Below are 11,977 nucleotides of genomic sequence, written 5' to 3' on the forward strand. Positions count from 1 at the left end.
TCGAAAATATTCGCGAAAAATGTCCATTAAATTAAAAAAAGTCAATTTTAAAATAAATGGAGGAGAAAAAATAATAATTTGTTCGGGAGCCGACAAAAAAGGTCGACAGGAGATAAATAAATAATAATAAATCGGAGACTGAATACAAAAAGCATTAGAAACTCTCGCCAATTCCCATGCTTTTCATATTCATAAAATAGTTTGCGGGCATATAAAATATTTGATTGTATAAATATAAAAGGGAGATACAGATATATAGATTCAGACTACCTTATTCAGTATCTTCACAATTGCAGAGAACCAATACAATATGCATGTGTCCGTGTGTGCGTTGTTTTGTTCAGTTATTGAGTGCAATTGATGCGCAAATCGAATCCCATGAGTTTCGAATTGAATAGAATTGTTGGATGACACTAATGCATTGTATTGTTTCTCTAAATGGAATGATACTGGTCTAGAGAAAAATGACAAAGATCAACTCATTGAAATGTTCATTGTATAGCGCTGTTTATGGGCTCAAAGCCCCAAGTAAAAACTCCAAAATGGTTTCAATGGTTCAAATTGATTTTATGGGCATTCAATTCAACAAATAAAAATCGTATGTATTTTCAACTCATTAAAACGGATTTGTGCGAGAATCGAACCATTTTGAGTAACGACCGACATTTTTCAATTAAAAAAAAAACATCTATTGTTGAGATGTTTTGATAACAAAATTCGAAAGCGTTTATCTGTGTATAAAATCGAACGCGGACGACAAAATCGAAACATTGCTTCGAGTAAAACTGCTACAGTTTACTCATACCTGTAATCGACGTTAAATTTATTCGGCTCAATTCAAATGTCTGCTCACGGTAGTGTATCGCTTTGTGTGTATGCCTCTCTCTCTCTCTTCGTGGCGTTCCATTTAACGTATCTTCCACAAATACACTCTTTTTATTCATTTTCTACTAAATCACTAAGTCATTTACGTTAATTCGAGCACAAAATTGAATATTTGAAGCAAATAGGAAAATTACCAAAAAAATTCAAGAAAATGGAATAACAATGAATCTAATTTACGTTAAACACCGAATTAAAAAAAACTATTATCTTTGCAAAACGATCAAAAAAGAATATAAAATTGCACTGTAAGTAATTAATATTATGGCTGGGCCGGCAAGAAGTAGATTCTCGATACAATGTAAAATGATGGACGAATTGTATTTTCTAATCGAACTTAAACATGTAAACAGTACTCGAAACAAGGAGCAAATTTCGTGTCAATGCTAATATATGTGTCTATACAATGTCTTTCAATGAGCATAAGATCCTTAAGTCGTTGATAATAGATTGAATTTTTTTTACTAACCTTGTGCCTCGTTAGCCGATGTGTCACCTTCATTGTAAGAGTCGCCAAATCCAGATGCCGATGCGCCTTTTGTCGTGTCTTCGCCTTCCGTAAAGTAGCTTTCGTCGTATTTCATATCACCGTAAGATTCGTCTTCAACATATGTTGCTTCAGCATCGTCAGCCTGTTCAACATCGCCATCATCGCCATAGTCCGGTTCAGCCTTGGTGGGTATTGTTTCGATAGGTAGATCAATGAATTCCGGTTCGCCAACACCTTTGCCAACGTCGGCGGCCGATGTGACTTGAACAATTTGAGTGGAGGTTCCTTGTTGGGCTGATTGAACAACACGTGACGTTTCGGGTTGTTCAAGCGGATCCGATGATATGGTTTTTATGCGTTTGGCCGAAGCTGGTGCCGACACAGCACTTCGGGGTAAGACACGTTTTTGTGACACCATGATGGTAGCAGCTTTGTCGTCGCTACTATCTTCAGAGTCCAATTTGTACGATCGGCTGACATTGCGCTGTTGTACGGTGCGCGGCCGTTGTTGACTTTGTACAACGGGTGTTGAGGTAGCTTGTTTGATTGGTACGTGAGTTTGTGTGGAAGGCATTTGTACTGGTGCTGATTGTGTGTCACCATTTTCAGTGAGACCTTTGATTTGTAGCGCTTCCGCTGTACTGATGAATGTTGGCAAGGCGTCTTGCTTCACATTCACTTCGCCACAGTACATGAATTGAATCAAGTCTTTCAGTGCGGCATGTGGAACGTCTTTCAGGAATACTATTCGTATGAACAAAGAAAAATAACCAAACGATATTCATTAGAACATTTGCATTGGATAATTTTAAACGCGATTGAAATGGAATCAATCACTTTCTTTGGGAAAAAAACGGTGAAAAATTTAAGATTTTTCACAAAAATGGAAAATAGAGCCAAATTTATTACTTACCGAATGCGTGCTGATTAGCAGGCATTGTTGTGAACATTTGTTGAAAGTATGGTGAGCATACTGACAACACCAAACGATGAGCCTTTACTAGCTGACCTTCTGCCGCTAATGTGACATCGACCAAATCGCCCCGGACCAGCGATTCATGAAAACCGGTTGATAGATTTGTGTTGTAATTGTTCCAACACAATGAGAACTGTTCTTCTTCACCGTCCGCCATGTTGAACGGGTGTGCTTTTGCGACTTATTTCGGTTCTTTATTTCAGAACAAAAGGGAAGAGAAAAAAATCAAAAAATTAAAAAATTGGCACAATAAAAAAACTATTAAATTAATTATGGAAAAAATCGTTGGGAAAAGACATGCGCAATTCTGTATTGATTTATTGCACACAAAACGGAATGCAATTTGTGCACGGTATGACGAGCCAAGAGACGCTATGCTTTCAATGCATACTTTACACAATGCATAAAGTGAGATAGAGAACAGAGTGGATGGATATAGACGCAAAAATGGCGGCAACACAATGCTAACCGCTCTATCTATAGCAGTGTGCTGACTGTACATGTACATCCAATATATATGCTATGCCTGCTGTTTATACAAGCCTCTTACCCACAGCAATGCTGTGCTGGGGATTGTTCTTGAATGTTAGACAGAGACGTAAAATCTAATGCCGTTAAGGCTATTTCATTTTCGCACACACACACCAATGAAAATATAAAAAAGCGAAAATGCCGTAATTATATTTTGCAGACGAAAATCCATTAAAATTCAATAAAATGATCTTTGTCGGATTTTTGTAATATTGGCTTTCGTGTTGCGAAATTTTTTGTTGAATTTTTTTTTGGATTACGAAGAAAATACCGAGAATAATTGAAAATAAAAAATCATTGGCTTGAGAGTGACGCCATACTTAAGAGCAATTAAAATGAGAAAAAAAATCTCAAAAAATCCGAAAGCGAAAAAATGCGAAAAAAACGGAAAAAACGTGTTTGTTTATTTGTATCGAAGAAAAAAAATAATGTTTTTGTTTATAGATTTGAATTCGCATCGCCATTTTTTCGAAAACTACGAAAATTCAAGCAAACGACAAAACTGAAGCGCGTCGAACAAAGATGGCGGCCGTTTCGCCTCGAACAGAAAAAAAAATTCAACAAACTACTATAATTTCGAAATACCGCACAAACAACCGAATTTGAAACGAAAAAATATGCTCACAATTTTTTTGTAACGAAAATATGAAATAATACGCGAAAAGATGAAAAATAAATATTATAAATACCTTATATGATTTGTAGCTTTGATGCGGCCGTGTAATTCACAAACACTTTAACTCAGAAATGATTTTTTTTTCTTTTGTATCCGGGAGCAACGCCAAAATACGTTGTTACACTTCGAGTTCTTTTACTGGAATGATGCTCGTTATACGACTCTACCCCAGCTATACGCTCAGTTTGTTCGGTTCGGCACCGACGACGACGAAAACCGATGACAAGCGCGCGTTCGTTGAGCTTGGTGTGGAAAATGAGTGCGTCTCATACACACTCAACGAAACATCTGCTCGTTAATAATTTGAATTTGTGGTTCACAATTTTACATTAATTTCGATCGAAAAAAATATTTTTCATCAAAGAATGAGACCATTGATTTTTTTTGCAATAAATAGTATAATTTCTGGTCAAAAATCGATTTGAACAAAATAATTCTTATGGTTTGATTGTTTGTGTGAGCGAAGCAAATGTTCGTTGTGAAACGATTCACACATACCACTGAACGACACTAGGTGACGCCGTACAACAGCGACAATCCAATGGAAAGTTTTTGGGAATCATGGAAATACGATGCGATGCTGGCAATTTATTATGTGTATCTCTCTTTTTTCAATCTCTTTCATGCGCGTTCCCTTTCTAACTCATTGAAATCAATGACAAAAGTCCGAAAAAATAAAATATGATTTTACGAAGTGAAATGGAAAAAAACCGGAAAAAATGCCAAACAAATGCAACCAAAAATATTAACAAAATTTCTTATTTCGACAAAATGAAAACGAAATTCAATAATTTATCGAAACTAAAAGTAAAACTAATGTCATGTAAATGCGTTTGATTTGAAGAGAAAATGCTTGACAATTTAATTCGATGCAATTGCCAAATTATGCCGATTATCTATTTCTGAATAACGTTTTCTGCACATAAAAATATATATTCAGCATTTTAAAATGTGTGGTGGAATCGAAACGTAATTCGACGAACCATACAAAAGTATCGTAGGAAAATTAGCACATAGAGATAATGAGTTTCACAAAGCCCAATTTCGAAAATACGGCGATGTCTTATGCGTATTTTATGACAAACGTCAAACTGTATGAAAAAAAAAATGTTCAACTGAAGTGAACAAATAATAAATTAGTATTTTTTTAACGCGATAAACCCGGCTTTATCTATTTGTAATTTTATTTAAGCATTTGTTAACAAAAGTTACGAATTAAAAAAGATGCTACGAATTGTTGTTGATTTTCTGAAAAATAGACCAAAAACAATTCGCCATTTTAGTACAACCAGCGTAAAAATGATGTTTGAAGAGAAACAAATTCAGCTGAACTGCAATAAGAATTTGTACAATATAAATTATGTGCGCAGTGGTCATGGGCAAAATGCTGTGATATTGTTGCCTGGTGCATTGGGATCGGCGGAGACCGATTTTAAGCCACAAATTGAACAATTGCCAAAATTACTTCCGAATCATACGATAATTGCAATAGATCCGCCTGGTTATGGAAAATCAAAACCACCAAATCGAACATTTCCATTGGATTTTTTCCATCGCGATGCAAACGTCGCAAATACATTAATGCAAATGCTTGATTTTCAAAAATACACAATTTTAGGCTGGAGCGACGGCGGTATTACCGGCCTAATTATGGCGGCAACATACAGTAATGCCATAGACAAATTAATCATTTGGGGTGCAAACTCACATATTCTACCTGAAGAAGTAGACATTTATGAAAGTACGTAGAACAAAATAGCATTGACATGTATAATTTCACCATTTGAAAGGGAACGAACATAGGGTTTTCATTTATAAGCAGCTGTCAAGCAATTTGCTTGTGTCAAGCATAATATTGAACATTCAGCAATCGCTTGGTTCTGTTTTCAACACAAATCGAATAGAGACCGGTTTGTTTCTGTTAATCTGTTACCGTTTGCGATAAACAAAAAACAAAAATTTGTTTTATTTCTTTTCTGAAAGGTATTCGAGATGTGTCGTTATGGTCGGCAAAAATGCGAGAACCAATGGAAAAAATGTATGGAGTTGAATATTTTCCACAGCTGTGGTCGGAATGGATTGATGCGATGAAACAGTTGTTTGAGAAAAACAATGGAGACATTTGTAAAAATGAATTGAGTCAAATTACTGCCAATACTTTGATTGTGCACGGAGCAAAAGATCCAATGATTCTACCGCAACATGTACCGTTTCTCAGAGAACACATCAAAACAACCGAGTAATTTATCAATGCTTTCAACATCTTTAATCTGTTTAATCTTGAACAATTCTAATGAACTAACGTCCTTCATTTCATTTCAATAACAGATATTATGAATTTCCAAACGGAAAACACAACATCCATTTGAGATATGCGGATGAGTTCAACGCTATCGTCAGCAAATTTATCCTAAACAAATGAAGATATTGAAACTTAGCACATGAATGTATATATATAGAGGTAGTGGAGATGGTTGTTGTTTGTTTGCTTGTTCGTATTTAATTCGCTGTGTTTGAGAATGAATCATATTGTTGGTGTTATTTCGAAATACAAAATAAAGTCAACGGTAAAAATAAAGTTACACATTTTATGTTCAAATCATTTTATTTTCGCGTAAATGTTTTCCGTTTCGTTCGGTCTTTTCTGTTAACACATAATACTTGGACAATATATTAATATTCTATCGTCGAAAAAAAAAACACAGTATCAACAACAACACTGTTTGTCAATGACTACTGAACAAAAAAAATCCTCTTCACAACGACTATAATATATTTGCTCTATAATCTCTTGATCTCAATCCTAAAAAATGAAATGAGTGCTTTCTAAACTTAAATTTGGCAACCGAGAAAAAAACTGGCTTACAATCATAAATTTTGCAAAGAAAATGAGAACGAAAAATTTATGGAAAATAAAAATGATCGAAGACAAAAAAAAATATTGTCACAGTTTTGACCATCGCTAAAAGAGTCTTAAATAAAAATTGAGATAATGCGAAGTAGAAAAAAAAACATGTGGCGAATGCCATAAAAAAAACATAACAAAAATATTATTCATACTTTGCACACTTAAACACACTTCCTCATCTATTCTTAGACTGATTTAGGTTTTAAATAGATTTAACAAGAGAATGACAGATAAAAACAGAGTCTTCTGATTCATCGAAGGTATGCCAAATGAACTCTGCTTATTAATATGCTTGGCGCTACGTGCCTCTATTTTCTTATGCAGTAAAACGAACACGCTTGACGAATCCTTCTGAATCACCAACAAAAACAGTGTGATCGGGTCCAGCACACATTGCATTTATGCATTTTCCAGTGTCAATTTCTTCAACGAGTGTGAGTCCCGATTCCAAACCCGTCCACTTTTTCACCTTACCATCCCATCCAGCTGTGAACAAAAAGTCATCCACATCGCACATTGCGTTGATAATCATCGAGTGAGCATCCTATGAAATTTTTTAGAAAAATATTCACCAAATGATAAAGTACACTTTTTTAGGTTTGCTTTTCAGTTTCTCTACTTACTTCTTTGGTGTGAAATTTTTTGAATGGTGTTTCGTTTTTGGCAACAACAATACCTTTGCCATCGCGAGTGGCACAAACCAAGAATTTCTTGAGTTTGCTCACTTCTGGTATCATTGATGGACGACGACCTTCAACGACCGGAGGCTTTTCAGTTCCAATCAAAAGCAATGGTGATTTGCCTTCAACAGTTCCTTTTGTCACTTGTGACTCCCGTGGTGTAATGTCGGTAACAACAACGTCTCTATCGCCAACTGTGTACAATGTATTTTCTTCAACGGCCATACTTCTTACCTCTTCCATTACATTGTACTGTGCACCGACTTGATTGTGATACCACTTGGTGACAATGCCTTTATCGTCACCCGAAAATAGAATATCATTTGCAACATGTAGACAGGTCACATCATCCATAACAGTTTGCAACAGAATGTCGTTGTGGTCATGGCTCCATGGTCGACGGAAATAACGCAAACTACCATCACGACCACTTGAATACATTTGTTTGTGACTATTCACCACTAATGCCAACAATGCGAAATCTTTATGTATCGCAATTTCGCGGCTGAATTTTAGTTCGTTATCCCACACCTATTTAGTATGTAGAAATGTGCGAAAAAATGAGAGGTAAGTATCCAGCAATGAGATTTGGTCGAAGTAAGGTTTTTTTTTTTGGAAAAGTCAAGCAGAAAAGTCTGAACCAGATTAAAAAAAGGCGAAAACTTTCTTACATTAATAACACCGTCTGCCGATCCGGAATACAAGTGTTGGCCGTCAAAACACAAAGATGTAACTTCGCCAGCATGTTTGTGGCTGGCCTCACTGATAATATCGACTTTTGCAACCATTTCTTCGAACTTTCAACTTCCTTTGAAAAAAAAAATCCACTCAAAAAGTTTGTTTCACCTTTATATAGCTTGGATGTGCTAAATGCTTGAAATTTCAACTGAAACTGAACGTTCGAATGCCGAGCTAACTGGCATTTATACAATTTTTTGCGGGAGCTTGTGCCGTGCCCACAACTTCAATATTATACAGATACGAATGCCTGATATTTTTATGTGATTTATTTTTAGGCCAATCGAATAAACACACTTGACGGAGTATGGTCGGGCTAAGCTATATACATCGGATTTTATTCACACGTCGCATTTACGTTTTTTTTTTCTCTTTTGAGTATTTCGATCACAAAAAATTCTCGTCAACATCATGACACCACACATCATCCAGACAGTCAGCTCAATGCTTATAAGCATTTCATGCATTATTATACGGTTGAATTTGAACCCAGATGAGAATCTCATCATTAGATTTACCTTTATTTTTGCCAAATTTGTGTGTCTGACGACAAAGATCGCATATTTTTGCGCATCCAAATGTGTTGTTTTTGTTTTTGTTTTTGTTTTTGTTTCTGTTTATACCTCATTGGTATGTATTTTAAGAGCCGAGCTCTTTATTGTCCGCATATGTTGGTTGACTAAATTCATTCATTCAGATATTGTGGAGTATGAGTAATCCGAACATTTATAGACACACGAAAATCATCGTGTGTCATCGGTCAAAATCATCTCAAATAATTTTTTTTTCTTAATTTTTTTTGTGTCTTTCGCGAGCAGCAAAAAAATCTCACGCATTTGCCAGAACAATAAAAGCAATAACAGCAGTATGATCACGAGCCAACTTCGAAGGTGCCATTACCAAAAAAAAATAACAAATCGAATAATGTCAAAATGCTAATTAACTTTTAAATGGGTCCGAGTGTTCAATAAACTGTATTCGTTTGGCAAAAAATTCACTCCAAACATTTTATGATGTTCGTGCACTTACGTGCAAAAGAAGAAATGTTTTTTTTTTCAAGTCATAAACTCTCGACGATATATCAACAAGTCACTGCAACATGAAAAGCGTTTTTGCACATTTACCAAGAGGTCGAATTGCCTTGGTCAATCTCATATCATTTGAATGGTAGTCACATTATTTTCATGTGATTTCCAAAATTGCCTTAATAAATAAAAACATCGCCAAAACATGAACAAAATTCACCAACACATTAGCTAAAGTTGAAAATAAACAATTTGTTTTGAAAAACAAGAGAACAAAATCAACAAATGGATTTCATCGTAACTCATGCAATTCGCATAATAATTGCATACGGCCAAATGTCATAGAAAGAAAAACATCAATTCAAACATAAATTCTACAAATATTATTGTTCATAGAATTTTTGTTCGTGCAAATTTTGAAAAAAATTCCAACGACCCAAATTTCTTACCGTCACCGAGTCCTTATGATTGAAAAACAAATCACAAGGTTGTTTTCCTCTAACGTGAGGCACATCACCGACAGTTTAGGTGTGATTTTATTGTATTGTATAAATGTTGACGTTTTTTTCTACGCTGATCAACTGTATCATATTTACGTTTCTGTTTCCGAAAGTAATTCATATTGATCTGAATAAACAATTTTGATTGTGTCAAAAATCGTACGTTGGCGCGCTTTTTCTATTTACGTTTTAAGCGTCGCATGTTTGCGATAAATAAACGATAGTTCTCTTTTTTCGTTCATGTTTTTTTCTTTGTCATTGTCGTTCGCGCGATAGAATGAGATACATGCTACGGATCACGTTCATTTCTGCCGGTTTCGCGATGATGATGAAAGCAAACAAATTGAAAAGCAGCTAGAGATTTCTCGAACATCGATGACGTTCTTATGTGATATATCATTACAAGTAGCTGTTTCAAGTAGTTTCCGTGCCATTGGACGTGTGCCAACTCGTGCGCTAGTTATCTCTGTATAAAAACTATGTTTTTCTAGAATTGCACCGTAAATTACTCTATGCTTCGATTTGACGAATTAGAAAAAAAGAACGCATAGCGGATGTTGATGTTTTGGCACCGAACCTCTGTAATTGAATTGAATGTCATGTTCATCGACCGAGCAGTATTGAACATATGTACGTGAACAAAAAGAATTTAGTTTCGATTCACAGGTAGGTGGTTGAAGATAGCTGCCGTTCGTGAACTAAGTGAAGTGATCATAATTTTTCAATAAAAAAAAAGCATTTTTCATTAATAATTCCGTTATAGAACTGCTCTATTCGAGCATGGCAACATCGCTTGAAGCTTATCTTGTTGAATTGTCAAGTGCAAACGACTGGCACGGTATAATCGAAGCTGGCAACTTGTTCAGCGTCGAGGAAAAGACAAAATTTTTATGGGCTTGGCCATCTGTTGCGTCGTTAGCATGGCTAAAGCGAATTTTGACGGAAAATCACATTGGAAATATATTGAGTGTGGGATGTGGATCTGGCCTACTTGAGTGGCTCATCAGTAAAACGACCGGCGTCAATGTGGTTGGATTAGAATTAGATAAATCCTGGTGGAAATCAGCATACTCACCCACAACATTCATCGATATTAAATTCACCGAACGTCAAATAACGAGCGAATTTCTGAAAAAGTGCATTCAAGCGGAACCAAGTCAGTTTGCATTACTATTTTGCTATTTTAACAATCGAAAAGCGTTCCTAGAATATGTGCGCGCATACAGCGGTGATTTAGTTATAATTGTCGGCCCAAATAGTGAACAACACATCGTCACCGATCCGAATCCATTAAAACCAAACTTTGAAAGTGATGAATGGTCGTTGCTCGACTTTTGTCAGTTTAATGATCAATTTTCGAATTGTATGAGCATTTTCAAAAGAAGAAAATATAATAAAGAGAAAATTTAGCACAACTAAAATAAATAACTCTTTCAATTCCATTCGATGGATTTATTTTTATTAATCTCACAACAGCAAGAGAAAAAACGCGAATTTTGAATGAATTTAATGCTTTTTGAAATCACATGTATAGGATGATATGGCACAGTTTATGTAGTCATTCTGCATTTTCAGTTTTTTCCCAGCACGTCCTGTTTTTTTTTTTAAATCGACCCTATCCAAAAATCGAGAATTTCGATCATCATCGGTGAACAAGTATTCTCATAATTTCACTTATTATGAAGAGCTAGTTGCAACTATGGTGTCTCCGTAGTCTGCAAGGATGTGCCCTTTCAACGCGGCAATAACCAATGAAATCGATTAACCTGATGGAAAATAATAGGAATATATGTGTTCTCACGAATTCGAAAAATATCAATTTTTATCATATTTTTGCACACATGAAACCACACATTTTTCGAACAACAAACGATACTTGGGTTTTTATGGCTGGTAATGATAGTACATGATGTCCAGATTATATCATGGCCGTTGAGCACATTCGATCATTGCATGGATATGATATACAGTATCATTTGCGGTTCTCTTGAAAATCATCAATTTTTGATGATTTTATCAATTGACCGCATACTCATTCCTTTGTGTATCCACGCACACTGGAATGTATTTTAATAGATATTTGAAGTGTATTCGCACTCTTCCTATTGTAAAAAAACAAATCAATGTCTATCAGTTTAATCGCACTGATAAAACGTGCATATCAATTTAGTTTCTGTTGTCTTTCAATTTTTGCTGTGTAGACTATTGATATCTTTATCATTGCATATCAAAGGAATTAAAAAATAGAATTTTGTGGTTTATTTGCATTATATAATTACTGTGAAGTGAGAATTTATCATTTAAATTCATAAATTCGTCACATTGTAACGAATAAATTTTGTTTGAATTAAGCAATATGAAAACAAAGTGGGTTTTATACAATCGAAAGGAATTGCACGTAATATATTTGAAATTGCTTCGAATCATTTATACAATGTAAGTATTTCCATTGAAACGTTTGATTGAAAATCAAAATATTCACAACCAAATAACCAATTGAGACGAAAGTAGTGAAAATTCAAAGTAAACTGAAATCTTCAATGGAGACGCATTTTTACATGAAATTGCTGA

General features: G+C 35.1%; 4 protein-coding genes across 53 annotated transcripts in view; 2 read left to right on the forward strand and 2 right to left on the reverse strand.

The window, feature by feature from the left end:
• Positions 1–3,713, reverse strand: part of LOC116341911 (modifier of mdg4-like) — a 78,072-nt gene extending 74,359 nt beyond the window's left edge. For 49 of the 50 annotated variants that reach the window (XM_031769298.1, XM_031769303.1, XM_031769281.1 and 46 more), the window contains exons 1-3: positions 3,569–3,713; positions 2,286–2,540; positions 1,352–2,116 (exon numbers count right to left, since the gene is read on the reverse strand). In XM_031769298.1, the coding sequence (XP_031625158.1) occupies positions 1,352–2,116; positions 2,286–2,505 (985 nt within the window). In that variant the 5' untranslated portion in view covers positions 2,506–2,540; positions 3,569–3,713. The remainder of the gene's footprint in view (positions 1–1,351; positions 2,117–2,285; positions 2,541–3,568) is intronic. The other variant, XM_031769319.1, reaches the window with a different exon arrangement.
• A 932-nt stretch (positions 3,714–4,645) lies between these two features.
• On the forward strand, positions 4,646–6,146 carry LOC116342073 (valacyclovir hydrolase). The gene is made up of 3 exons (XM_031769564.1): positions 4,646–5,296; positions 5,539–5,794; positions 5,884–6,146. The coding sequence occupies exons 1-3, from the start codon at positions 4,780–4,782 to the stop codon at positions 5,975–5,977; spliced, it is 867 nt and encodes a 288-aa protein (XP_031625424.1). The 5' UTR covers positions 4,646–4,779; the 3' UTR covers positions 5,978–6,146.
• On the reverse strand, positions 6,124–8,046 carry LOC116342072. Its single transcript, XM_031769563.1, has 3 exons — positions 7,815–8,046; positions 7,087–7,674; positions 6,124–7,007 (listed from the first exon to the last, which is right to left on the reverse strand). The coding sequence occupies exons 1-3, from the start codon at positions 7,929–7,931 to the stop codon at positions 6,780–6,782; spliced, it is 933 nt and encodes a 310-aa protein (XP_031625423.1). The 5' UTR covers positions 7,932–8,046; the 3' UTR covers positions 6,124–6,779.
• Positions 8,047–10,085: 2,039 nt separating this feature from the next.
• Positions 10,086–10,810, forward strand: LOC116342123 (the record flags this gene model as incomplete). Its single annotated transcript, XM_031769624.1, has 2 exons — positions 10,086–10,108; positions 10,170–10,810. A coding segment is annotated over exon 2 (624 nt), but the record flags the coding sequence as incomplete, so codon positions are not given.
• Positions 10,811–11,977: the final 1,167 nt, after the last annotated feature.

The sequence above is a fragment of the Contarinia nasturtii genome, unplaced genomic scaffold, assembly GCF_009176525.2.
Source record: "Contarinia nasturtii isolate CC-2019 unplaced genomic scaffold, AAFC_CNas_1.1 Cnas_scaffold_810, whole genome shotgun sequence".
In the NCBI taxonomy this organism is placed as follows: Eukaryota; Metazoa; Arthropoda; class Insecta; order Diptera; family Cecidomyiidae; genus Contarinia; species Contarinia nasturtii.